The 27,881-nt window shown below is 43.1% G+C and overlaps 2 protein-coding genes across 4 annotated transcripts in view; one reads left to right on the top strand and one right to left on the bottom strand.

Moving 5' to 3' along the window:
• LOC108027587 (protein yippee-like) overlaps positions 1-27,881 on the top strand; it is a 63,465-nt gene that overhangs the window by 19,814 nt on the left and 15,770 nt on the right. The window lies entirely within an intron of this gene.
• The window catches only part of LOC108027595 (uncharacterized), a 40,792-nt gene continuing 13,330 nt past the window's right edge, over positions 420-27,881 (bottom strand). The window contains exons 2-4 of the mRNA XM_017099113.3: positions 9,449-9,663; positions 6,582-7,863; positions 420-4,726 (exon numbers count right to left, since the gene is read on the bottom strand). Of these exons, the coding sequence (XP_016954602.1) occupies positions 2,946-4,726; positions 6,582-7,863; positions 9,449-9,663 (3,278 nt within the window). The 3' untranslated portion in view covers positions 420-2,945. The remainder of the gene's footprint in view (positions 4,727-6,581; positions 7,864-9,448; positions 9,664-27,881) is intronic.

Below are 27,881 nucleotides of genomic sequence, written 5' to 3'. Positions count from 1 at the left end.
ATCAAAATATTCTATAATAATCTAAATTAGCCATATATGTAGCTGCCATAAACTATTTCTAGTCTCTCTAGTGTTCCCATTTTGAAGAAAAAGTCAATTTTATAATAGTACGTTTTTTGTTGCATACTTTTCGACGCCTTTAAGAGGCGATTTAAGAACACTAGTAAACAGCAATTTAACAATCTAGTATTTAAGTGCCTTACAACCACTTGATAGTTCTCATCACTCCCAATCCCATTTGAGTCATCGGTGCTCCACAAGTATTTCCAAGTTCAAGTCGAAGAGCTTCAGGCCAAGGGGTTGACCAAATGATATTTCCTGGGGAAAACGCGTTAATTGCTGAATACTTAATTCCCATTTTAACGGCTGCCAATGGCGGCCTGTGAGTTCCCATGCCAAGGAAAAAAGTGAGTCGATGATTATGCGTAAATAATAAATTGTTGCTTTATTGAATTTCATTCCATTAAAATGTTACCACATAATGAGATGTGTATACATGTATGTGTTGGGTTGTTTTCGTGTTGTGTCTTTCATTTTTGCTTTTTTGTTTTGATACGTTGATATCTTTAAAGGTCTTTGCATTTCGACTGCCTTTTTCCTTTTTTTTATTTCAACTGAAATTTCAATTAAATTGTACAACAAACAAACAGCGAACATTTGCGCGAGTCCGGAAAATCGAAATCCGATCTCGTTTTCACTTCAACTCAAAGAGTTTACATTTTAAATGTTAAAGCTGAGCCACAAAGAAGCTTTTATTAAATTAAATCAAAAACAATTACTTTTATGAGTCCAATTTGAGAGATATTTTTGCCACCGCGCTTAGTTTTAATTGCCTGGCGCTTTCGCCGTTTTTCCTCCCCACGTTTCGCTTTTGATATGTTAATTACACCGCATTGCATTTCTCCACTTTCTCCTTCCCGACTTCTCGCACCCGCCTTATCCGTCTTGCTTATGAAATTTTCATTTCCGCTCACATACTTTGTGTCAGTGTGCGTGTGTACGAACTCGTAATTCGGCCAAAGCTGTGGAAATGCATTTTTGTTTTTGTTCTGCTTTCTTTTATTTTCCACACAAAGTATTTTTAATTTCTTAAGTTTTCGACTCATTTTGGGGGAATTTTGCAGAGTTTTTCGTCCTCTTCCTTCTGCACTTTTACCTCCTTTTTTACGTTGTCTGTATGCATCTGCGTGTGCGTAATGTTTGCTTCGGACTGTCAAACACAAAGTCCTTAAAATGTTGGGAAATTATATCACTATTATAACACGAATTATATCATTTGAAATACAATTTTTCAAAAATAGCTTTTAGGTTGAACATTTTTTATAGAGTTGAACGTCAGTAATTTCTTAGTCCGTCAGAAAGTGTATCTAAAAATATTTTTATTTTTTCAAATGGTATAAATCGAATCAAACTGAAGGAATACTTGCGCTTAGTAAACTCAAAACAAAATCAAAAATTTATTTTTCCAATACAGTACTTCCTTTTAGCATCTATAATTGTCTTTCCTTCGTCTTGATATGTCGTATTAAACATTGTTCTCTGTTCGTTTGCTTTTCTTTTAACCACTAAAACTTATTGTTTGCTATGTTCTGGCTAATTGAATATATTTTAAGTTTTGTGCAACGTTGTTATCTGGCGTCTTCTGCGCATTTTTTTTCCTTAACTTTTCATTGTTTTTCGTTTAATTTTGAAACCTATTTCGATGGATTTTGCGTGCAAGGGCGACGAGGAAAGCTGCAAGTGTTTGTGCGTGAAAAGTAGTGCTGCCATTTTGCTTTTATTATAAAATAATTAAACAGATACATGTAGAGTAAAAACCAATATAAACCCTAAACGTTTGCAATAAAGTTCAAACAATTGTTGGCTCGTTTGCCTGGCTTACTATTTTTTTTTGCTGGAGAGGCTCTTTTCTAACAATTTCTTCTAATATTCAGCTACTTTACACTCAGAAGCAATGCCTTCTAAAACTAAGTAAAATCCAATCGAAACCAAGGCGCAAAGTCAACATATTTATTTTCGGTTATCACTTTTTGATTTCTAACAGCTCTTTGAGTGTCCGTGTGTGTGTTTTTCGTATATATGTATGTGTGTGTGTGTGTGTCTACAGGTGTTTTTCGCTATTTATACACAAAAAAAAATATTTTCGCTTACCTTTAGTTTTACATTTCTTTTTTTTGTATTTTTTGATTTATTTTATCAATTACTTTTTCTAACGTTTATCGTTAAATGTTTCTTTATATGTTCACCACACAAAAAAATTGTTTTCGACAATTATCTCTATATCCTTTGATTCGCTCCCTCCGTCCCTTGTAGAACATAAAAGACCAAAAATAATACATCCGAAAGCGGCGACTACAATATAGTACTAGAATTATGCTTAGATTCTGAGTTGGTAACATGTGTGGCAAGGGGAGAGGGTACTTTTCAAGTTGTCTGTTCAAAAAAGGGGAAGAATCCCTCGAATCTGGCTGGCATCAGTTTATTGTGGCTCGAAAACGCTTTGAAATGTTTCTTGAAAACATTAAAATACGTATTAAATTTGATATCAGTCGAAAGTTGACAACTCAGTTTTTTAAGAATCAGAAAATGTCGTTTATTTTTTCGTTTCGTTGGATTATAATTTTGCCAAAAATATTTTGTTGATGGGTGTAAAATGCTCAAGACTCCTTGTAGTTGGATTTTAGTTCTTTCTTGATTTTAAAAAATATTTGAAACTAAGTTTGTTAAAAATGTTCAAGAGCAGGAAAATTCAGTTGATATAAGAAGCTCTTTGGGGCTTTCGTGGATTATTTTTAGTTCTACAAATTTGTTTAATACCCCCGATAAATCCCCTTTCCACCCGTTGCCACCAACTCATTGTTAATTTTTCTTTACTCTTCCTCTTCTCCTGCTACTTTTCCGTCTTCAGCTTTTCCAGCTTTTCCACTGCTGCACAAATTCGCGGCTTAAGGCATCGGAAAGTGATTCTGCTCAAAGTCTTTGTGTCGCTCCGCCAGCGATTTCTCCAGCCGTCGATCCGTGATGGCCACGAATGGCAGCCGGGACTGCTTGCCTCTACTGCTGCCCAGGCCAGATGCTCCGCCCAGGCCGATGCCATCGATCACGCGATGGTAGACAAAGGAGTTGAGCGGCGAGGGATCTCCCCGCCCGCCTCCTCCGGGGGCTCCTCCTCCTGCTCCTGCTCCACCTCCTTCCCCTTCGGAGCCTCCCCCGCCGGCTGGCTTCTCCGTGGAGTTGCTCGTCTCCAAGCGGGGCCAACTACTCTGACCCCTGCCGGCCACATTGGCCACAAACTGGGCACTCCGGCTGCGACTGCGCGGTGTGCCCAGGAAGCTGCCCGCGATGGCTGGATAGGATGGTAGTTTGAAGAGCGCTGGCTTCGGCGTGGTTGATGTAGACGCGGATGAACCGCCCACTTTCCTGGCCATTTCGCGCTGCCAAAAGTCCAGGGTCTCGGGTGCAGGATCGCCAGAAACCACCTCATCCGAGGCCACGGGAGCATCTTCCTCGGGCAACTGATTGCTGGGTGGAGGCGATGTCGAAGTGACCGGAACGGGGTCTGGATCCTTCTGGGCCAGGGTAACCTCCTCTTTTGGTGGAGCGGTAGTGCTAAATCGACTCCTTTGCTGGGCGAACAAATCCTCGAAGTGCTGGTGCTGATGGTAGCGACGCCTCTTCTCCTTCAGGTACTCATCATCCAGCCGGATGCTTGCGGTGCTGCCGAGGGAGCTCTGGCCGGGATCCAGGGTGGGTGTGGGCAGGGTGCCCTCGAGGAGATTGAGCAGCTGCTTGTTTCGCCGGTTGTACTTCTTGATGTAGGGCGGCAGGTTGGCCTCTTCGCCGCGCTCCTGCTGGGCCTCCTCCAGCTCGGCGGCACTCTCGTAGTCATCCTCGTAGTCGGCATACAGTTCGGGATGCGACTCGCGGTAGTGCTCGTCGTAGACCTGGAACTGCACCCTGGCTAGATGAGGCCACTTGGCATAGTAGCGCTCGAGGTGCTCCAGTTCGGTGATCTGATGGCCCAGCTGTGGTTTCGGTGGTGGCAATGGTGGAGTGGGTGGTGGCGGCGGTGGTGGTGCGGCTGCAGCCACTGATGGACTTCCGGCCGCAGGAGACTTCCTCTGGTAGGGATTGCTGGGGCGGGATCTCAGATGCGCGGGCTTGTGGTGATGGTGATTGTGACTCTGGTGATGATGATGGTGGTGGTGGTGCTGGTGCTGGCGCTGCTGGTGACCTAGGTGACCATCTCTGTGGTGGCGCTCCTTAGACGGCGGATCACTCTTAATGCCATTCCTCAGCACCGGACTGATGCGGCGATACCAATTGCCGTTGTCGTGGGCAATCAGGCGCTCCATTTCCGTGTGGTGCTTGAGATCCACATCCAAGGGTGGCTGGTTGTCGTAGTAGTTGACCTGTCCCTCGTAGAAGGGCTTCCCAGTGGTGGGCAGAGGTCGCTGGGGTCGCAGCCCCAGGGCAAAGATCGGTGCCGAGTGCGTGGATCGTTCCCGCTCCTTTTGCAACTTCTGAAGGTGTCTGGCCGAGATGGTGGGTGGTGGATTTCCGATTTCCACCGGCGGCTCCGTCACTTCCTTCTTGGGGTGCCTCTTCAGGTAGTCCTTGTACCGCTTCTTGTGGCTCTTGTGCCCCGTCCTCTGGCGACTTCTCCGCAGCGCCTTGAAGCGCTCAAACGCCGACGAGGGGGCGGCGGCGGTGACAGTGGGCGAGGCTGTGACGCAGAAAAAAGGAGGAGAAAAAACGAGAATAAAAATCTTTGTTAGTCTCGGCACGCTTTTTAGGGCTCGGAAGTAATAGATTTCTATTAGGCCAACGGACAACAGGAGCTCCTCCCGTCGAATGCCCTAGGAAAACGCCCAGAGGGTAGTATGCTGTACCCACCAAGTTTGGGCGGCAGAAAAAGTAACGAAAGGGTGACCCAAAACTGTCTTTCGTTTGCCAATTACTGGCTTACTTGGGTTCCGATTTTGAAGATTCACACCTCTTAATGTTTGTGGATTAACTATATTAAAATGTGCATTATGATTTATTATTGGTAAAGTTGTTAGCACACTTCAATTTGTGTCCGGCAATGCGATTTTAAAGTTAAACCTCAATACAATTTTTTCATTGTTGGTCGAAATAAGAATATTTGAATTCCATTCCTAGAGGTGACCCAAAACTACACACACCTATTTGGGTCTGTGGGTATAAATATTAAATTCTAGGGTATGTCGGGCGTTCGCTGCTAGTCTTGGCCTTCTTTTTCGTTTGACCCAGCTCAATGGTGGTCCTGAAATCCTTACAAACCACACAAAATCCCCAGGACCGCCGTTCCACAACTTATAAACCGCTCTTACCCCAAGAAACCACACACAAATTCATTTCAACTTGATTTGTGCCAGCGAGGGAGGCGTCAGCACTCCCAAGAAATACCAAAGAATTTATGGCGAAACTCTCGAATCGACCCGGGGATTTCCTTCTTCTAGTCAGGGCACGTCTGCCCTCGCCGCCCCCGCACTTCATTTCTCAGCCAATCCTCTGGACAGATTTTGTTGCTTCCGTTCCGGAATATATATATTTGCTATTTTGTGAGCTTTATTGTTTAATGCCGGGAAAAGGCAGGGGGAAATGGTGGTGTGAGCATATTCCCCGAAGGAAGCTTAAATTTTTCGTTTGATTTCTTGCCTTGAAAAATATTGAAAGAAAATTTGCATACATTTTACTCACTTCACTTTGGCTAAGCTAATTAGGGCAGTATAGAATTTTAGATTTTTGCTCTTTAAGTGCAATTCGCATTTGAGTTAAAGTCAGCTACAGCCTTTCATTACCCCCGCCAGATATGCCTGTCAGAACACACACATATACCTCTGTCTGAGGGTCTTCGTCTGTGGGGTGCAGAATGCTTTTGGGGATTTCCTTTACATATTTTCAATTTACGGCAGACACACAGCGCCACACATAGCCACATAGCTGACTTTGATGGGACCTCTTACTGGGGTCCGAAAACCGAAAACTGCCAAGCGAAACCGAACGAGCGAGTGGAATGTGCGCTACACTGGGTCAAAAGCGGATGTTCTCGAGCAGTCCGAAATTCCCATTGACAAAGGCATTTTTCCCCGTTCGACAGTCAAAGGAAGCTGGAATGCGGTACAGGGCCTAGTTTCAAATGTTCAACTGCAAGTCCGGGTATGTCAGAGCCCCGACTTAGGAAATTAGAAGACTCACCTTCTAAAAAATAAGTGTAGCTCTAGAAAGGATAATAGAAAAGGATCCAATTTATCGGGAATAAATTCCATATTTGAAGGATTTAAACCATATTGTTGCATACTTTTGAACACCTCCATAAATACTTTTAAATCTCATGTAATATTTGGGGCACTTTAAGTATACAACCTTCTCTTGACTTAAAAAATAACTTAAAACCTCTTTTATAATACTATATATAATTTATAATTACAACTGATTCTTAATATATCACCAAGAAACCTATTAAAATTTTCTAAATCCCTTAGACTGTGCCTTTCAGCTTGTGTTTCTTTCAGTTTTAGTTGCTCGTTTCGCAGTTTAATATGCCAACAACTTACCCTCGTGATACCGCTGCAATGCAGATTCCAAATCAGATTCCAATTTGCCATCCTCCAGCGGATCCTGGTCCTGTTCCTCCTCCAGCTTTTCAGCGGACTTCTCCCAGGGATTTTCCGGCTTGGACTTCTCCGCCGGCGGCTGCTGTTCGGCATAGTCGTCGTCCACGTAGCGTGTTGCATGTTGCTGCGGTGCAACAACATGTTGCAGCTGCGGCTGTTTCTTCTCAGTTGCATTCACTTTGCCAGCATAGAAGCCGGCCAAGTAATTCTCCTCGGAGTTTTCCGGATCGAAAGCGACCAACTTTCTGGGGCTGCTGCTGGTGTCATAGTAGTGCAGCTCGCCCACATCCTGCTGCTGCTCATCCTTATCCTCCCCATGGTTATCCTCCTCTTGGACCGCCGATGCCCGAATCCTTCCGATATCATAGCTGCCATAGTATCTGGTTTCCGGCTGGGAAGGACCAACAAAATTTCTCTTCAGTTTGCGGCCGATTGTTGGCAATGTCCTTGGTGCTGCTGTTGTCGATGCGGCTGGAGTTGATGTTGTTGTTGTGGTGCTGCTGCTACTAGTGGCTTCTGCTGCGGTCGGAGCGGTGTGGACTGGGACCTTGGTGGTTGCCGATGTGGCTACTGGGTATTTTTTGGCCAATTCATCATTGTCAATGGGCGACTTAATGTCCTCGTCGTCGCCTTCGTCGTCGTCGTCGTCGTCGTTTTCGCTGGGCAATGCTTCATCATTATCCAAATTGTCCTCGATATCACCAATGGCCTCATCCACCTGTCTGGACTTCTCCTGCTCCTTCTGCGGAAACTTGTCCGTTGATTCGTCCGATGGCTTATTAAATTTTCGTTCATTTAATATTTCAATAGCATCAAACAGCTGTGACGTCGGGTATTCCCCTAGTAAATCACCATCGTCGCCCCGTTTCCTCTCCTTCTCCTGTTGACTATGCTGTTCGTGCATTTTCTTTAATTTTTTATACGCAAAACTTTGCCTGCCAAAGTTCGCGCCGTCGTCCTCCTCGCCGGAAGTGAATTTGGATTTTCCGCCGCCACCGAGAACAAGCGATTCCGTCTTTTCCGATTTCCCAGCAGCAGCGGCAACGGCAGCAGTTTCCTTCGGTAGCCTTCGGTTCTCTTTATTGTTTTTCAATTTGTAGTTGTAGTGGCTTATATTGTTCTTCTTATCCTTGGAACGCTTCTGGTTTTTGTTATTTTGGTATTTCTTAGCGTCCAGGTAAACACTGAAATTCCTTGAAGTGGGCCTTTGAGATTCAAGTACCTGCAAGTAGTCGCAATGCACAGAGCGGAACACCGGGTGAGTATTGTATATTGAAAAATAAGGTAATTAATAGGAATTGTCTGATTATCGATTGAGTTTCTATAATTTACTTATAAAGGTGTCAAAAAGTATGCTACAAAAAATATATATATATATTTTTACTGCTTATTTTTCAACACATTTATAAGAGCTTACGAAACATTTTTGATTAAAAATAAATAATAATGTTGCTAAAAATTGGGGCTACCAAAAACCCATTGTGCAGTGCCTAAATAAGGAATAACTACTTAAAAATTGAAAAACAAAAGCGAAACAAACTGAAGGAAACCTTTTTCTTGGGAACTCTCTTAAGAATTTCTGGTGGACTTTTTTTGGGCGGATAAAGCGAGGTGTGGATGCACATGTGCAGCCAGACAGTAAAATGAAAGTTTCATTTCGAGCCCTCTGCTGCTTTTCACACTCGACTCAAGTGTCTGCAAAACGTTGATTAAAGGAGGGGAGAACGGGACTTCTGGGGGAATTGCAATTCCGAGAAATTGTCAATGCAATGGTTGTAAGATCTAGTAAGTGCATTCTAAAGTGCTAAACGGTGTTTCCACTTCTTACAGTGCCCCGTCCCGTGTTTTACAAGCTTTGCCTTCAGTCTTCATCGTTTAAAATGTTTCACCCTTTCAGTAAATTAGTAATGGCTTCCGTTATTATTGTCTAAATGTAGTCCTCAGTTCCTTACGTGATGTTAAGCTTCTAAGGCATTGACCAGGCCCTCCTCTGGTTTTCGTGCAGCCTTTCCCCTCTATGGCAATTATTTTTCTTCTAAATTTTGGTTTCAAAACGCTTTCAAGTGCTTGGCTCTTGCTCTTCTCGACTTTGGTCCCATTTTTTGCTCAAGTGAATTTCAATGCGGGGATTGAGTATTGAGCTAAGCTGAGTGGGACATCCTCCCCCGCCTCCTCAGCTGAAAAAGTAATTTGACTTGGCCGCTCGCATTGTGCGACATTTCAATGGACACCCCTTATAGGCATCCCCATCCACCACCCGTCCACCGGTCCTCCGTCACCCCACTTGGTTCAATAGAACTGACCTCATTCGGAATGGACTTGACTGTAGGCTCGGGGCACTCTAAAAAGCATCTGCGTGTACTTATGTTTGTCTGTGTACACTAAAAAAGTCATAGAGTGGGGAGAAATATTGTATTTCAGCTACAATTCGTCGCATATTTGAAATACTTGAACAAAAATAAGAAGAAAAACATTTAAACTATGTTATTATTCATTATTATTATTATTATGTTATTATTTGCCAATAAATTTACTCAGAGATAAAAATCATAAAAACCATTATTTTAAACCTAGTTGATTGGTTTCTCCAGTTATATTTCTTTAAGGACCTTCTTTTAGTAACAAACGAAAAAGTTGACTGTTTTAAATGGCGCCCAAACATGCACCCTTAGCTTTTGGTGAATGAATCCTTTGTTCGAAGTTTTAAAAGGTTTAACCAGAAACATACTTCATTTTCAGTTTTTCAAGATGCAGGTCCCTGATCGAGCATATTTTTTTAAAGTGCATTGCCATGTGTGTGTACTCACGATATCAGCTGCCTCAGATGCATCGTCGTCCTCCTCCATCAGCCCCACATCCTCGTCATCTTCGGCGGCGGCGGCGGCGTCTTCCTCCTCGCCGGTGGCAGCTGCAGATGGAGCGTATTGAATGTGGGCCGAGTCTGCGTCCTCATCCCTGATGTCGCCGTCGTGCTGGTCAAATATGTCCTCCGGAATGGAGGCCTCTTCTTGCAAATTGAAATCTGCAAGGCGAGAGCGAGAGGCGTGATGAGTGAGGGGCGGCATTCAGGTGGGCGGGCAGCAAAGACGCCACAATCCCCACAATAAAATAACATAGAAAAGGTCAGCAGCCATAGCATCTCAAGCACATTCCGCAAAAAGCGATATATGCATATATGTATGGCCCTGGACGTGTGCTCCTTTGCCGTTTACTTAAATAAAAGTAAGCTGCTTGAATTGACTTCCACTCGGGGTCGTCCTGCGAACGGATCTATATGCAGATGTATGTAGATGTACCGTGTGTGGCCGCATGCATGACCTGGGCAAAATAGGTTTTTACTCATAGTTGAATAGACAAGAATTCCCCTTTTTTTTCCTCTCGTGCGGTGGATCTTTTATGCCCTGTCATTGACTGAATTGCCATTTGGGGAAACTCAAGAAGGACGTGAGGAGTGAAGAGGCGATGGGGCTGGGAGCCCTTGCATGCGGGATTAAAATAAAAATGGCATTATGTTCTGTGTGGGGACCAAACGAGCGATAAAAAACAGCGCAGACTGCCAGTGAAATTGCCTTTTTTGGGGAGTGGTAGACACAGACGAAAGTAGTATAAGACATCATTACATTCCGATTTGAGTGACCTGTTAAATATGATTTTTAAAGTTTGCTATCTGTTTAAGATTATTTGAATCTTGTAGAATCCTGTCAATTATTTGGGGCTTGAATAGTATCTTTCCAGTGTTTGGAGCACTCCATCTTCTCGGGAAGCGTTGCCTCACTAACTTTGATTTCCTGCCTCCATTTTATGGTCATTGTCCACACTTGGCGGCGGAGTCGGGCGAGTTAATAATTTGACCAGGCCAGATGTTGCCGTTTCTAGGCCTCTCGAATTATGGAAATTTATTCAGCACGCCCTTTATTAGGGCCATTCTAGTCCGCTCTGGTTTTCGGTCGTGTTTGTGCGACTAATTAAATTCTTTTTACTGTGATTAAATTAACACAAGCTCGGTAAGCACTCACACAGCCAATCTCCGGAGACGAGCCTACTCTCCGGCCATGGAAACAGTGAAAGAAACGCCGGCGGTGAAAGCAAAGTTGAGCCGCAGTGAGGGAAGAGCAAAAAATGCGAAATAAAATCACGCAAATGCTTTTTATGTCCCTCGACGCTCTGCGGCGACACATTTGTGGAGGCGGAGCAGGGGAGACAGAGCGATCCGGGGCGTAAGGATTGGGGAATGGGAACTACGGAATGGGGACTTCGGAGTGGGGACTACGGACTGCGGAGTTGGTAGGCAGAGGCGCTCAAGTGGGCGCCGCATTCAGGTTATCGTCATTGCACAGTGGGAGGAAAAGAAGTACATAAATACAAAAAAGTAATTTTTGGAGATTTCAAAACTCCAATTTTAATTTGATCACTGAAGTCTCATAAAATGGTGTCTAAAAGTCTTCAGTGTAAATATTTACGCTTAAAATAAATTTTGAGACCTTTATAGTAATAGTATATTTTAGTGGGCTATAATCATCATTGCATACATTCGGGCATGTTTATTTGTGATTTAAAATCTAAATATTTTTTCTTGATTTTTTAAATTGCCTAAATCAAAATGAATGTATCTTAAAAATGTAATGGCTTCATTATTTGTGATCCACCCGACCCCACGGTGTTTTGGTGTGTCATCGCCTTTGTTGCCCGGCCGTCGTTGGCTGCTTCATCTGTCCTTCCAGTCCCCACCAGCAAGCCAACGCCCAGCCCCTGGTTATCCTTGCACCCCAGCCGCTCGCTCCTTCTATGACTGTTTCATGGCATAATGAATAAATGTCGCATTAATTTGCACGCAGACCCAAAGGGGGTTTGGTAGACACCAGTGGAGGGGAAGGGGAGGAGGGTCGGGGGAATGAATGGGGCACGTTCTGCACTGACTTTGCTTGTGGAACGCTGCTTTTTCCTCATAGCTTTCGAGGCAAACAACGCAAATCCATGCCAAACACTCACGCACATAGATTGCACGTACGTGTATGAATGTCATACAAAACCGCGTAAACAAAGTGACCCCTAGAAACCCCTGCTCGACCCCCTTCTTTTGCCCCGGCCGTCCCCTCCTTGCCCTCTCCGACTGCCAGTGCATATTTGAATTTTGTGGCACTCCGGAGTTTAATTATTGTGCTTGTAATGAGCATGTTGCATATTTTAGCAGGCCCACAGTCCGCCTTGCTTAACCCTTCCCGACCGTTTTCCATTTTCTATTTCCCCAGTCCCCTCTGGCTATTTCCTCTATCCACTTTGGACTAATTAATAGACAGACCGGACAGATGATTCGGTTTCATGCAGTGCAGCACAGCGGGATTTCGCCCCACTTTTCCATCGCCCTGCCTTAATTAACCCATTATGGCCTGTTGATTTTTAGCCCGGCCCTCTTTTGCACCTCTGCCTTTTCGCTTACAACTTTTTGCATAATTATCCAACGATCTATTTGTCCATTAACCTGAGCAATTTGTTGGCCATCGCCTGTAAGCATTTTCCCATTTTACTTACAGCCCCTTTCCAGCGAAAAACATAAAACATTGCCTACTTTTGGGTGGTTAAAGCCACCCAGGGGTATTTTTACGAACAACTAAAATGGGATTTTTAGAAAAAGGGGGCAGCAAAAATTAACCTGAAAACAGAACTAAACAAAAAAATAAACGGGGGAAACTTGCTTCTGAATAGCCAACCAAATGAACGAGCGCTGCGTTAGATAACGTTTCGCATCGAATTTTGCTGGTGCCCTCAGATTAGAAATGGTTGAATAATCCCAACCATAATGGATTTAACATATCAAGGGGCGTTTATCGTTTTGTACTTTTTTTGACATGAATAAATAATGGCGAGTGCAAGTTTTGGTCAAAGGAAAATTTAATTTAGTTGGTTTTTTCAGCGCTAATTAACGGACAAAAGATTTTGCGGTGAGAGTACTATTTTCGCTAATGCTTTTAAAAGCCATCTTTAATTTATATGGAAATAAATTCGCAGCTTTACTAAAAAAAGTTTAATCCCTTATTAATGTGTCTAAAAATATGCTACATTTCGGGAGTATAAATGATAACTGATTATTTTTCATTACATACTTTCGGGCACTCTTAAAGGCACTGTGAAGGTTTCTGTGGCACAACTAAATATGAGGTATATTTTTTGTTTTACCAGGAAGAAGATATAAGAAAAATAGTTATAACCCAGCTACATATACTACCTTCGCCATGCTCAGAGTGCCTTGAATTTTTTATGACTTGCAATATTATCTCGACATTACCTTTAATAAAATTTGTGCACTACAAAGTGAATTATTATGGCGGAGCGCGAAGTCTGGATCCCTACGAGTTCTCCGGAATTTTGAGTGCCAACTCAAGTGTTGGTGCCCTTGTCTGCCCTGTGCGCGTGTGGGGTCGAGTGTGTTTGGCACTAAAATTTATTTAGTGCACAGTTGGCAGCAAGACAACAATGGCGGCCACAAAAGCCACTAAAGTCTAATTAAAATGTCCGCAACCATAGCAATGTGTGGCACAAGCCCATTGTTGTTCTTGCTAGCTCGTTGTTGATGCGACAACAAGTTTTTGCCCACCAAAAAGCACCACCTACTCGAACCTAAATGAAATGCCAAAAAGGCCAAAAAATTGTTAAATTGTTTGGGGCGAAATGCAAAAGTTAGCCGCCAACAATCTGGATCACTTGACATCTGCCCTTGAAAAACTCCCCTGGCTCGGGTGCCCCTTGGCTCGGGCCTCCTCCATCGCTCCACGCGGCGTATGCGTAGTACATGTCATCGACATTCCTGCTCCTGATGTTTTGTCAATAAATAACAAACCAAACCAACGTAATCTGCGCTGAGCTCTGAGCGGGTAGTCGTGCAACGTGACGTATGCGTAATGTGCGGAGCAATTTCCCAATAAGGGAAAGTAGGGACGCAGCAAGTCAGAGGAATAATTCCGACATCTTGCATTCGCTCACGTCCAAGGAAGCTGTTATGCCATTGAGTTTGACTTGCAGTTGACTGCTGCGCACGGTACGCAACGAAATGCAGGACTTCGCTTGTGCAACACGGCGTATGAGTAATACTTTGATGGCAATCTCTAACTGTGGAAATAATAAACTAAGAACTTGAATTAGGTAGTTTCAGTTAAAGAAGGATCAAATGAGCAGCTGCTTAATAAATTGTTTTTGCTAGGCACAAAAATGCCGGTGGAACAAGGCAAAGTGGGGTATGCTTCGGGTGAACAAAGCCCAGCATGACAGGCTTACAAAGTGCTACAACTATGGGTGTATATGAGTATGCAATTCAATTTCCAAATAGGATTTGTGTGGCTTACAAGGCACTTCCATTGGCTGGCAAACATTTGCACCGCCTGGGCATCATCATCGCCAGTGCTTTGTAATCCCCATCTCTAAGTGGAGGCAGGAACAACCCGCCAACCCTTAACCCTTAACCCACAACCCATAGCCCTTACCCCATCAACCACCCCCCTTCCGGAGCCCTTAACTATTCATCGATGTCATGGCATATTTAAACATAAGCCAAGCTAATGTTCCACACACACAACCCCACGTATTGATGGGCAGACAGTGCAAAATGTTCAAAGCTTTTCATTTAAATCGGCTTAATATCTCCCTGCCTTTTTCGTCCTTACAGAACCCAAGCCCATTTGCATTTTTATGATGCTAAAATTGCAACATATTCCCAAAAAGGCCAACAACAAAAGTTGTTTCAAATGTGATAAATATATGTGTGTATATGGAAGAAAACCAAAAAAAAAAAGGAAAATGCAAATAGATATGTGTGTGTATGGCGTAACAAAAAAACTGGGCTCGGAAAAGCCCCGAAAATGTCAACTTTTACTTTGGTCGTTTTTTTGTCAAAACCTCGAGGCCAAAAGAGGCGGAAATGCGGGGGTCCAAAGAGGAAAAGTCGGCTTTTCGCATTAAAATTCCTACGAAATATGCTTAATAAACCGACAAAGCCATTTGGGTTCTACTTATTGTCTCTCTACGCCTTTTTATACATTTCGGCACATCCTTCCTGTTCCCTTGCCATATTTTCTGTCACCTGTATATGCAAAATATTTAGAAGCCGGGGGCAAAAATACTGAAAATGGCGAAAAACGAGCGAGATTTTAGTTTTTCTTCAATTAAAAATAAATAACTAACAAAATGTATTTCATTTAGGAGTGTTAAAACTCTTTAAACATTTTATGTAAACTGAAAAACTGAATAATTGCAACCATTTAAATAGTTGAACTTATATATGAAGTATACCGACTTCTTAAAGTATATCTTCTTTACACCTTGATTTTATTTTTCCTACAATGCCGATTTATGATACGCATATAGGGGATATGTTTTGTATCCTTTTGCCAGGAATCCATGAAGCACCTCGTTATGCCAAAATAGGGAAGAAAAACAAAAAGAAAAGCGAAGAAAAAGCCAGGAAAATTCGACCAAAGCAACAGAACACAAACGGGTGGGTGGTAGAGTATGAAATTTGGAAGCAGCACGAGGGTGGATTGATGGGTTTTAAAAACTGAATACTTGAGAATTAAAATAAGTTAGTTTACTTTAGTATTAATAATTGCATTTTTTATAACCTTGACTTAAATCTTAAATAATTAAGAAGTGAACGTATTTGTTGGGCTATCAAAATTTGGCATTATTAATATTTAAATGTGCGGTTAGTAAAATACACTCAAGATATATTAATTTATTAAGTTGTAAATTATATGTTAGGCTATCTCCACCTGCAAATCCTGCTTTAATATTTTACAATCGCATCTCGTTTTAGCACGGATAATGTCTTAATGTATGTACGTGTTTTCGAGTACGCTCCTTTTTTTGTGTGTGCAGGCCAACCTGTTGTTTCGTCGTGTTTTTTATGCCCCTGACTTGCCTCCCGTTGTCCTTGTTTCTTTTGTTGTTGCTTTTTATGGGGGACAGGCAGGGGCTGCTAAAATACGAGTAGTGGGGATGGGTTTCCCAGGGATTGTGAGAGCGCTTAATGCCATTCAAAGTAATTTGAGCAGATGGACAGGCGGGGAAGAAGGGAAAGGGAAGTGGAAGGGCCTTCCACGGGCGGAAGAGCAGTGTGTGGTGACTTAAGCTAAGCCGATTTCTCTCATTTCACTTCATTTGAGCTCAACAACAAATTTCCTTCGGCTTTTCGCCCCCCATTTTCCTCAGGGCCAATAAACAAATTCGCAAATTTGCAGGTTCTTCTTTTTGGCCAGACTTTTTGGGGCAACAGGTGACAGAATTCCCCATGCCCTGGCTTATAATTAAATAAATTAAAGCCTAAATTAATCAAAGGCCCCATGCTCGTAAGTGGGCGTGCCAGGAACAGAAAGTCACTGAAGTGTATTAGATATTCTCTGTTTTTGTGGAGCATGTGTGGTGTGTAACAAGTTTGTACTTAAGTTTTGCGAAGAATACCAAAAACCGTGTGTAAGAAAAGTGATTACGATTTTGACAAAAACCTTTTTTCCGGCGGTTTTCTGTCATTATTTTCAATACGAGTTCCACACGCAAATGACCGAGCAGCTATCAACCAGGCCATCCACTATTCACTATTTAGGAAATAATTTTTTGACCAAATTTGGCGTTTTTTGTCAGGGGTTGTATCATCTTTCGAAAAAATTGTCACAAATTTTAGTTTTAACATTTAAATGCCAATCCATTCGGAATTGAATTACGAACTCAACGAGCCATTCCTCATTCTGACGTCATTTTTATCATCAATTTGTCGACCAAAAAACTGATATTTTTCCGCAGAAACAGGGAATAGCTTTTTTGGACGAAAAATACTGTTTTTTCACTCGTTTTTCAGTCGTCATTTAGTCAAATTGAAACGCACAACAATATCAACTGTTTTGAGCAGCTATCAACCAGGGCTATCGATCCCCGTCACTTTTTGGGTAATTTATTTTTTGACCGAACTTCTCATTTTTTGCCAGGGTTGTACCATACATTTTTTCGAAAATATTTTCAAAAAATGTATTTTTCAGATTTAAATGTCAATCGATTCGGAATTTAATTACGAGTTCAACAAGGTATCACATTCCTCATTCTGACGTCATTGTCATTGTCGACCAAAAAACTGGTATTTTTCCGCAAAAATAGCGATTGGCATTTTTTGAACGAACAATTTTTTTTCACTCGTTTTTCAGTCGTAATTTAGTCAAATCAAAACGCACAACAAAAAGATCAACAATTTGACCGTATTTGGAATTCTTTTCATTCTATTCGAAATAATTTTTAAAAATTTTTGTTAGTAGTTTTCCCATCCCTTATTCTGACCTTATTTCCACAATATCGGCCAAAATACTGGTTTTTGTGTGAAAATTAAGGATTAGGATTTTTAGATGGATTAAAAAATCAATCATATCTGTTTTTTTTAAATTAATAATTCACTAAATTAAACTGAAAACTACTAAACTTAAACCTTTGCTAAAAAAGACTGTCTCTCAACTTGGCCAACTTCATGAGCTCATGGCTGCAGTTGCATGGCAAGTGGCCATGTGAGTTGTCCATTAAGCCGATTACGGTTTTATAGCGCTTCACTGGGCAGCTCCAGTTGGCCCCGCCCACCGCTTACGCCCCCTGATTCCGCTCCCCTCTACCCCTCCCTTGCCAGACCGTTCATCAACTTTTAGGAGCCTCGTGATCAGTGGAGTGTTAAGCGTTTTGGCACACAGAACCACGCACATTCCAGGGCGCCAAAATGAGGGGGTGGCGGTGGTGGTGCTGGCGGATGATCCCTTGGTCCTTTGACCAAGACGCGGGGAAAACAACATGGGCACTGCTCCGCAGCGGAGCACAGACAGGGAAACAAACGCAGACGTGGACAAACATGGACAAACACAAGCGCAAACACCCGCCCAAGTGGTCTGTTTACAGGGCCTCCACATGGCAGCTGCGCGGCCGAGACGAGCAATTAATTGAACCCCGGCCGAGGCTCCAGCTCTGGGAACTCCGCCTTCAGATAGCCCATCTCCCCCACCTCCACCTCCTTGCCATCTGGCCCATCCCGAACTCCGGCTCATAAAATCCAACAGAACCAAGCCAAGGGAGCAAATGCAAACAAAAACTGTGAAGCATTGGGACTGTGGGTAAAGAGCAAATTGCACAGGGGGAAATTCTTCCAATTTACTGGTACAGTTCATTACCGGTTTGTCTATGATTAAAAACATGTTCTTCGATAATAATAACCGCAATTAATGGTTTTGAAGATTAAGGAAATTGACTATTCAATTTCCTAATTAATTAATTATTCCCAAAATCATGCCTTATACTTCTCTGTTCGAATTTTTGGTCTGCTTTTGATTTTTTAAAAATCCTATAGCTAATTAAAAATGACCTTAAGACTTAGTGAATCATCTGATTCAGCTGATAAGATTTAAGCCATTTTATATAGCCCAAATATTTACAAAATTATTTATTTAACTAACTAACTTTTTTTGTTTGTGTACAAAGGAGTTTCCCTGAGGGCCAAAACCAATGAATGTGGTTAAGCAAAAACGTTGGCCATGGCCAGCACACACAATTCCATTGTCCTGCTGTCATCGATTTAATGGGCATTGACTCAAGATTTCTTTGGTTTTTGGGAATTAACTGACGTCAAACAGCAATGATTGTTGGCAAATTTCTGCCGACCTGCGTTGAGTTTTCCGGAAATTCTGCGCCAATTAGAAAACCCCCAGTTATTTTTGTGTTTGAAATTACCACTACCAAGTAGATTCTGTATGGCTAAAAACTATTTTTGTCTTTGGAATACTTAAGAGATCGTGTTTTACATATTTCATTTACGCTGGACTGTGCAATTTGACTTTTTAGAGGTCTTTAAGTGAAATAGATGAATAAATTGCACAGCTAGAGATTATATTATGATAGCCATTCTTGTAATATCTTACAGTGAGTTTTTCCCAGTATCTGACAGCTATCACCGCAAAAACGTGTGCTATCCGGGCTTGTTTTAGCCCGGCTTGCAAGTTTAATACCTAGATTACCACGTTGTTGCTGTCTTAGCCATGTGACTTTCTCGGCAGCAATAGCAGTAACACTTTGGCCAACCATCGTAGGCTGGCTGGAACACATGTCCTGCGACAAGTCCCTTTCCCCCGCCTTTTTTGCGCCTTTGGGGCGTAATCGACGTTGCAAAACCCTCGGGGATTTGGTTTCAGCCCCTCTATTATCTCGCCGCCGCCCATGTCACTTCCTTACAAATGGCAAAAGGGGGGTGAGATTAAAATTCCATTGCGGCGGAGTGCAGATGATTTTGGCCGCCATGAGAAGGCATTGCCGGAGTGAAACTTGGGGCTTTGCGAAGGCAGTGGAAAGGACAAGTTTGTGGTTTCATAGAAAATTAATTACGACGGGATTTTAGTTACAGTAAACAAATTATGCGTTGGGGCTTGTGTTCGGGAAATGTGGCATCAATTAAAATGTAATTTATGCAATAGTTTTCAAACTGTTTTAAAGGCATTGAAAGTAAAATTAAAAGTATGTTAGTAAATATTTTAAAGAGTGCACTTAATTAATTAGTTTCAAATTCAAATCTGCGCTTATCACTCTTAAGCGTCCGCCGTGACCCCCGTGATCAGTCACTGGTTGTGACCGACTCTTCCCCCAAAACTGTCCAACTCTTGATGGATTACGCCCCAACCTCAGCTCCATCTGCAGCTCCAGCTCCGTCAAAATGGGAATCAAAGTGTGTGGACGGGAGGCGAGAGTGATCCGAGCTGATAAATCCCTCCCAACAAGCAAGACCCCCTCGTTGCTGCAGGAAAACATCAGTTACAAGCCGATGAAACTTTCTAGTCTGCCGAAACAGTTTCGTCTCTAAACTTTTCACTCAGCCCAAAAAACCAAAGACCCCCCTGCAGCTTATTGCGGAATTATGCAAATTTACGCAGCTGTAGCTGTTGATGTTCCTGTTGTGTTACTGCGAAGGCAGGCACAGCGAGTTGGACTCTGGTACATCAGCTTCAGCTGTTTTTCGCCATAATGCAATCATAAGCGAGACACAGATCCACGCTGGGCCGTTGGTCCACTTGCTCGGAGAGCCCTGTCGCCATACGAATGACAAACTCTGCCAGAAACACAAAGCATACGGACTCCGGGAAAACAGCATAAATCGGGGAAATGTTGGGGTGATGCCAACTGCCGCCGTGGAGTTGACAACATGAGCGCTTACAAAACGTTTCCAAGTTTCGGCGAAGGTTCTGATTAACCAGTGCTATACATCACCCCAAATGTAGGGTGCTTCGGGTAGGACACTGCAAGTCTATTCGAAACCTCGAAATAGCCAACATTTGGATGGAAAGCCGTCTGCTTCATGGAAACTGTTGGAGTTTTTAAACCATTTTAAAGAGTGCTGCAAAGTATGCAGCTACTTTTTATACCTTTGTTTTTTTGTAGCATACTTTTATGCACATTTTGAAGAGATTTACCTTTTTTATTTAATTGTTTGTGGTTGTATGCTGTTTTTAATGCTGTTTTGTTGTATTTATATTTTATAGTTAATAGGGTACAGCGCTTCACCCTGATGCCGCCACTCTGAAACGCAGTTTGGTTTTCGTTTCTCAGATTCAGGTTCGGCCTTAACGTGGCTTGTCTGTGAGACTTATGGCCCAAAACAAAGACTCCAAAAGGGAGGCAGGAGTGCGGTGCGTCCCGGTGAAGGAAAGCGTGACCCGACCGCAAGGGCAAATGAGATTCGGGCAATCCTTGAAGGAGGTGTGCCACGTATTTATGGCGTAATTAAGGTGCACACACTATCTTCCCAGCGGCGCAGGAAAAGCGGTGGAAAAGTCTCGGCATTTTTTCGATTTGCAAATCTCCGGACCACTTGATATGGGCAGTTTGCCAAACGATTTCGCAACATTGGTTGGCCAGTTTAAAGGTGGCTGAGAAAACTAAAGATGTTTTATATTTTAACATAAAAAAAATTATTATTTATTATTATTAAATTTATTATCATCTATAATTCCGAAAAAAGAACAACCTTTAAGGTTCACCTATGAAATTACCTTCTAGGCCTTATACTTTGGCAGCTGTGCCAAGTTTTTAAAATGTTACCTCAACATTCACAAAGTTTGGAATCGGTTTAACACCTCTTGAACGGCCCAACTTTGCTGACAGCTTGAAAACAGCTTGCAGCTGGCTGGGGAGTTCAATTTCCCTGGGTTAGGCGCTGTTTTGTGTGCCAACTTTGTTAGCCGGTATATAATTAATATTTTCAGACAGACAGACAGACGGCAGACAGATAGACAGACAGAGAAAACATAAATAAATCACCGGGCTGTCGGCGGTTTTTCGCATTGTACAAGCTCTTGTCATCAGATCCCAGCCAGCAGCACGTCGATTTAATTAAATATTAATCTCCCACGGTTATGAGCGCCTAAGCTGCCTCGGCTTCTGGCCAAAATCCGGGCATTGACAGACGCCACCTGTCGCCAAGGATATGCCTCTCTTCCAGCCAGCTTTAACGCATACCTATATTCAATCCTATCGATGCGATTCCATCATTTTGGGATCTGCCATATTCATTATTAATTTCCACTTCGACTTCTGTTTCCAGTACAGTTTGCCTCGACTTTATTGGGTGGGATAAAGCAGGACCACATAATACTGTGCAAAATTCGGGGACACGTAAATGGAGTTCGCTACGTGCGACCGCTGAAGCCCCAAAAAGAGCCAAACAAACACGAAACACACACATTCGAGGGGAAAATAACAGAAAATGGGAAAGATGAGGAGGATTAGGGGCCAAAGGAGCGACAACAAGGTAAGGGACAGACAATGTCAAATATAGGGTCCGCTCACACAGCTCCTTGAGAGGGTATGGAAAGATCCTATGGAAAATAATAAAAAATATAGTAAATAATCTTACACAAATAACATGAGAACACAGTTTAATAAAAGGCTCTTATAGGCTACGGAAGTCGTAAACAAATTGGGGTGAAACATGGCTTTGATAATATAAAGTACAAAGCTGATTGAAAGTCCATGTTGGTCTATAGCCCTAACTTTGAGCCCGGCAAAAGTCCAATGGATAATAATCACCCTGAATAAGTGGCTCATGGTGCAATTCTAAAGCCCTTGCATTATTTAACGTGGCGAATTGCCTCATCATGTAGGGTATGCAAAACATCGATCCCTCGTTGGGCCACCTTGGTCGCCATCCTTGGGGTTTGTCTATACAACTTGCGTTGTATTTGTGGTGCGTGTGGGTCGGACAACAGCTGCGTTTCAAGGTCGACCTTAAAGACACCGAGATAGTGGCTAGCGGTCAGATAGTGTCCCTGTCTAATAAAGGCCACCTTGGGGTCGGCCGGGCGAGTATGAAAATTAAAGTGGCCCACTATCTTCTGCTTGGGTTTCCGTTAAGCCAATGCTCGTAAATCAAGACCAATTAACTTTCCTGGTTTTTAGTTCACCCACTTTTTTCTGGCTCAATGTCACGAACTCTTCGGTTGTGCGTGCAAGGTCAAAGGGAACGGTCGAGGCCCTAATTGGGCTACCTGTAAGGCAATGTGGTGCTCTGAACAGTGCGTTTAAGTGTTGTGATCACACACGTAGTTGCTGGCAATTACAGTCCCTGGCAATGGAAATATTTTATCCCTGCGCTTGACCCCTGGCATTCGATATTTGCCGTGGAGTTTGTCATTATTTATTCAAATTGTTGTGGAAAATATGTGCTCGATTGTTGAATCAATAATATTCCTAGTTACCAACTAGTAGCGCTTCATCAAAGAGGTTTACAGCTTTAAAGTTTAAAGGAATTTTGGTACAGAATACTAAAACATTTGTAAGTTTAAAATGGAATATGTTTCGTATTTTTAATGTTAATTTAATGTTTTGAGTGTTAGTGGTGCATATCTGACTCAGTGCCATATGCAGTTGAGACGGACTGTACTTCAGGACCCTTGACCCGTGGCCATATCGAAGCCCAGGCTTTCACCTTGGCTCACTGGCACCCCTGTCCAGAGTTCCCCACTTTCCCATCGCTTATCCGCCCCTCCTCCGGCTTTTCCTGTGTGACAATTTCGTTGGCTGATTTGCGTGTTGGGGCCTAACAAAGTATTACGCGACACGCCATAGCCAAAACACACACGCACACCCACTCGGGGAGTGCATCCACACCACGGGATACAAGCCCCCCCTCAACTTTTGCCCCCACACCCCTGAGCTTGTCAGCATTCCGGGTGTTTTTCATGATTAATGAGCATCATTTTGAAAATGGAGTTTCAAACATGTCACCTTTCTGGTTCTCCATAATGTAGAAAGCTTCTTCTTCGGGTTCTAGAGCTTCTTCTCAGGATTCTTCTTCCTCTTCCTGGCGTCTTCGCTAAGTGTGCAAACAGTAATTATAAATATGGGCGGCCCCGCCCCCATTTCCGGCCCCTTTTCGCGCCCACCCCTAAAGGCTGACAGCGGGAGGGGCTGAAGAGAGCGGTTGGACTTACAGCGGTAGGGGAACAGAAATTTCGCTATAACGATAATTAGTTTTGTTTCCTGTCTCAGCCAAGTTGCTGCGAATTGCGTTTTTGCATGGCACATAGTACTAGGGCCCCCCCCTTTGGCACGCCTCTTGGCCCCCCCTTTAAGCACATACATACATTTATGGCTTGCACTTACAGTGCACTGCTCAGATAGAAAAACATGTGGATACGTTTGGGAAATTTAAGTCTCTTCTGTGACTACATTTTGAAGCACTAAAATCCAACGATTGATTGAGTCCACACTATTACCTAATTATTGAAAATTCTGTTATTAACTTGAGCTTGAGGTGTACATTTTCAAAGCTAAACAATATTTCTTTAAGTGTGCCCGGCCAGGCGTCAAATGCAGCGAAGGGACAGGGAAATTGGGTTTGTTCTGTGGGCGAGAAAGGGGGCAGGGGCGTTTGAAATGGGCGGGGCCGGAGAAGGACTCGCGGCCAGCATTTTGATTAATTGCATTGCGCTGCCTTGCTCCTTCTTTCCCTGCAGAACTAGAACTACTTCTTCTTGTCCCGCCCTGCCCTGCCGCTCGGCTTTTCGCGTCGTCCTGCGCTTTTTAAATATTAAATTGTTGCCAGCGAAACGGAAGTGAAACATGAAAATGAAGAGCAGCAAGAAAGGAGAGCGGAAGTGGCTCAGAAAAATAGTGACACCGAAGGTGCCCTATAAAAAACATTATCATTATATACAACTTTTGGAACATTTGACCAAGCATTTCAATTTTAGAATTTTTATATTTGTTTAAACTTTTCCATTAGTACTTAAAATATTTTCAAATGTATTCTACATTTAAACCAGAAAAAAAAATATACATATATAATATTTTATAAACTACATAAAAACTAAAGTCATTTTGGATGGCAAAACCTCAATACCCGCCGGCGAGCCCAGTCATGCATTGCGTGAAATGACTTTAAATTATGGAGTGCACTTTCGGGAGACTCCTGGAGATCCTCCGGACCCACCCGCCGACCTGAGAGTCAATTAAAGTCAGCATTATAGTCGAGATGTGGCAGTAAATCATATTGCGTTTGGGGGGGGGGGAAAGGGTTTGCGGTGCGGCCAGGTGGGGCAATCGATGGGTAAATCAATGGGAGGGGGAAGGGGCTTAATTGCCCCGCATTGCGTGCTGAAAATTTCGATTTTAATTGCCATCGAAGTTCCACTCGAAGTTCACGCCCATCCAATTATGGCGAGTCCTCGGTTCAAAGCCAAAGGACCTCGGCGACTCCTGGCCACCGTCTCCTTCCGCTCATAACAATAAATTTCAAACGAAACATAAACAAAGCTGGGAGACTGCGGACGGCCAGAGCCTTCGTTCTAGTCCGGACTTTTAACCCAATGTCTCCGCCAGACACAGAGAACCGGACCAGAGGAGAAGACAGATGACGGCGGGAGTCAGAGGGCGAGGATTACAAATTGACCCGAATTTGGGCCATGAGAAATGACCGGAAACGATCAAAGAGCACTTCTGTGTGCCATATGCAGTGTGTCAAATAAATCACAGCACGGGCCCAGGCAAACTGCTGGCCATTCGGCAATTTTGAGGCGATTTCCGAAAAGCAATCAAAAATGAGGGGGCTGTAAATGCAATTAAATAATAGAAATCAAAGGCTACTAAAGGTATTAATAAAAAAGCCTTCGTTCTACAAGAATTTTTAGAATTAACTTTTTGTTCCAATTTTTATTAAAAAATGTCGATAGTTCTATTTTATGTAATAAAGATTTAATTTTGGAATGCACTTTCATTTATTAAAATATTATATTATAACAAAATCGTAGAACAATTTAGAATATTTTCTAAATTAAATTTGATTTTCGCAAGGCAATTGAATTTATTGTTAAAATACTGTATGATCAACTTTAATTGCTTTTCCCAGTCACAGATTTAATACTCTATAACCATTGTTCGCCTCGTGGCATAAAAAATTCGGCTGATGTGTCCTTGCCTTGACATTTTTTGCTGTTTTTCTTCCCTTTTTTGGCCGCTGAGCAGCGAATATTTCCGAGCTCCTTTTGTTGGCCATAAATGACTCATTTGTATTCATTGTTACGCCCCGACGCTTTCGTGGGCGGTAGGGCGGACCGGGGGCGTGGCCGTCTGTCCTGTTGCGGCATGTAGTGCAAATGAGGAGCTAACTTTTGGTGTTTGCTCGGTTGCTTGCTGGCCCGCAGCTTATCAAGGATTATTGCGTATACGCAATGTGTGCTCCTATAAGTGTAATAATGAGGCTGAATAAAATCTAATTGACTTCCGACTCAATAAAATGGAGCAGTCTATCTGCAAGTCACAGGCCAAACAGTTTTACGAAAATACAATCTTGAAAGTATCTAGAGAACAGTCCAATATGACTGTGATTTCCAATAAAACTTACATTTTTAGGGTTCCACTTTTGGACAGTATTTTGATATAATGTTTAGGATTTTAGGAATAGGTCATTTTTTATTAGATTTTATGATTGGTTGAACTATGCTTTTTCTTACTGAGACTTCCTTTTCGTACGTTAAGTTGTGTGGGATGTTTGTAAACTTAAAATTCAATACAAAATTATCCAAACTCTATGGGTTATCATTTTACATATACATACATTTATTACATATTTTTACCTTTAGTTTTACCAATTTTATTATGTAGAACATGAGTTGTTCCCACTGCTATATGCTATAGACCACCTGTGAATCCCCGTGAACTCCGGCAGTCACTGCCTGAGATATATTGCCTAACAGACGACCAGATCTCGAGTGGACACGTGTATTATGTGCTCTTCCTTGGAGGTGTATATATTATATTGCCAGGACATGACCAAGTAGCCGGGAATTTCTAATGCTCTCCGTGCGCCGACGACGCTTTATTTTGTTCATCGCATTTCCGCGTGTTTTCCTCCCTGTTTTTGCTTTTGTTCTGAAGGCGGCACTAATGACATGCTGCTTAGGGTGCCAGTCGGCTGAGAGTGTGTGTGGGTGGTGCGGAGGGCTGGGGCTGGGGTTGCGACTGTGGGTGGTGCAATGCCACATGCTGGGGCACAGTGTGCAGCTAATTGGGGCAACGTGGCGCCGTGCCTTTGCCTTTCGCCGTGGACGGTGTGTGCCAGCTTCCACTTCACTTCGCCCCAGCCTGGCCGGGCCCCTGGTCCGCACCACCACCCCCAGCCCATTTTTGATGTCTCTCCTTTTGGCTGGGGGCCCAGACATGCCATGCATTATTTTTATGGCATCATAAAAATTTAAATTAATTTTTTTCTTTGCTGTTGCCACTCGACACACACACATGGGGCATGGCATTTGTATGCAGCTGTTGTAGTCTGCCACGCCCACTGGGAGACCGCCGCCACCGCCCCCGCCCCGGTGGCAGTTAAAGTTTCCTTTCGCTTGGCGCAATTTTTCAGGATAATTTTCATTGCTTCGCTTCCTCTGGCGCGCTTGCAACGCCATTCCATTCGATTTTTAATTCATTTAGCCCCCGCCAGTGCATTGGCGAACACCTCAAGTGGCGCCCCTTCGCCACCCCTCCCCCTTTGGAAAAACAGTAAAAAACATACCCCCTTGACTTTATGGCTTCCGGCCGCCTAAAAGTATGCAGCACACTTTTTATAGCCATCTGTGGGCGGAAGTTCGTTTTTTAGAATTTTTATTTCCTGGTGTGTGCAACATTATTGATTGCGGTTTTGGGTTTGCCCATGTCCAACGATCATGTCGCCCGAAAATTGGAATGTGGTTTCGGGATTTATGTGTTGTAAAAATATATAAGTAAAGAAAAAGTGTACAGCTGTGCCGCAAAACGATGTTATATTCCATACGAACCAAGAATTAAAATGTATCTAAAACAGTGCCACAAGTATTTGATTTATTTGAATTTTTGTGTTGGAAAAAAGTTGACAAGCGAGTGGTTTAGTTTGTCCATAGACTACTAGCCTAGTAGTCTAGTTTGCCTAGCAAAACTAACTTAAAATAATCGAAAATATTTCAAATTGTACTTTAATTTACAAACAAAAAACTAGGAAATCGCACTACGTTTTAAGGGAAGCCAGGTATAAATTATAGCTAGAAACTAGTAAAACAAATTAGTTTGGCCAACTTAAAGCCAGCTAAACTACAAACGTTAACTTTCCGTGGCTTCCATCAGCCAGCTGTTCCGCTCTCTTTCTCGCCGTGTCGCTCCGTCTCGCTTCCGCGTTGGCTGTGTGTGAAACGCAATAAAGGCGAATTGTCTGTAAAATTTTTATTGCTGGCCACAGTTGGCGGTTGACTTTCCCAACAGAGGTGCGAGGGAGAGGGCAGATGGGGGAGTGAAAGAGAGGCAAGCACCGGAAGTCACTTTGGCAGCTGCTCTGCTCATTGCGGCTTCATTTGAAATCAAACAAACTCTATTGAAATGTTTCTAAATAATTAATCATTTTCGGCGCAGCGGGAGCTCTTTTCACGGGGGGTTTCTCGGCTTCTGTTTGGTTTTTTAAACCAAAAGTGCCCTCAACTCGCTTATGTGAGCCACATTGGTGGGGGCCAATAGAGCGTGACTTTCCGCGCCTCACAAAGTGTACGACTGCGAAGAGGAGGGTTCTCCTAGGCATAAATATGCATGCCGGCGCGCCTGTCATTATGCAGCAAACTATTCGTACATGCGGCAACTTTTGCCTTTCTGCAAAGTTGCCTCAATTACAGCGCCCGAAAGTGAGGGCGGGGGCGCTGAGCCGCTGAGAGGCGGAGGGGCGTGGCAGGGACGCTC

Source organism: Drosophila biarmipes, chromosome X, assembly GCF_025231255.1.
Source record: "Drosophila biarmipes strain raj3 chromosome X, RU_DBia_V1.1, whole genome shotgun sequence".
NCBI classification, from domain to species: domain Eukaryota; kingdom Metazoa; phylum Arthropoda; class Insecta; order Diptera; family Drosophilidae; genus Drosophila; species Drosophila biarmipes.
The sequence above is the reverse complement of the archived record's forward strand: the minus strand, read 5'-3'. Positions and strand labels throughout refer to the sequence as shown.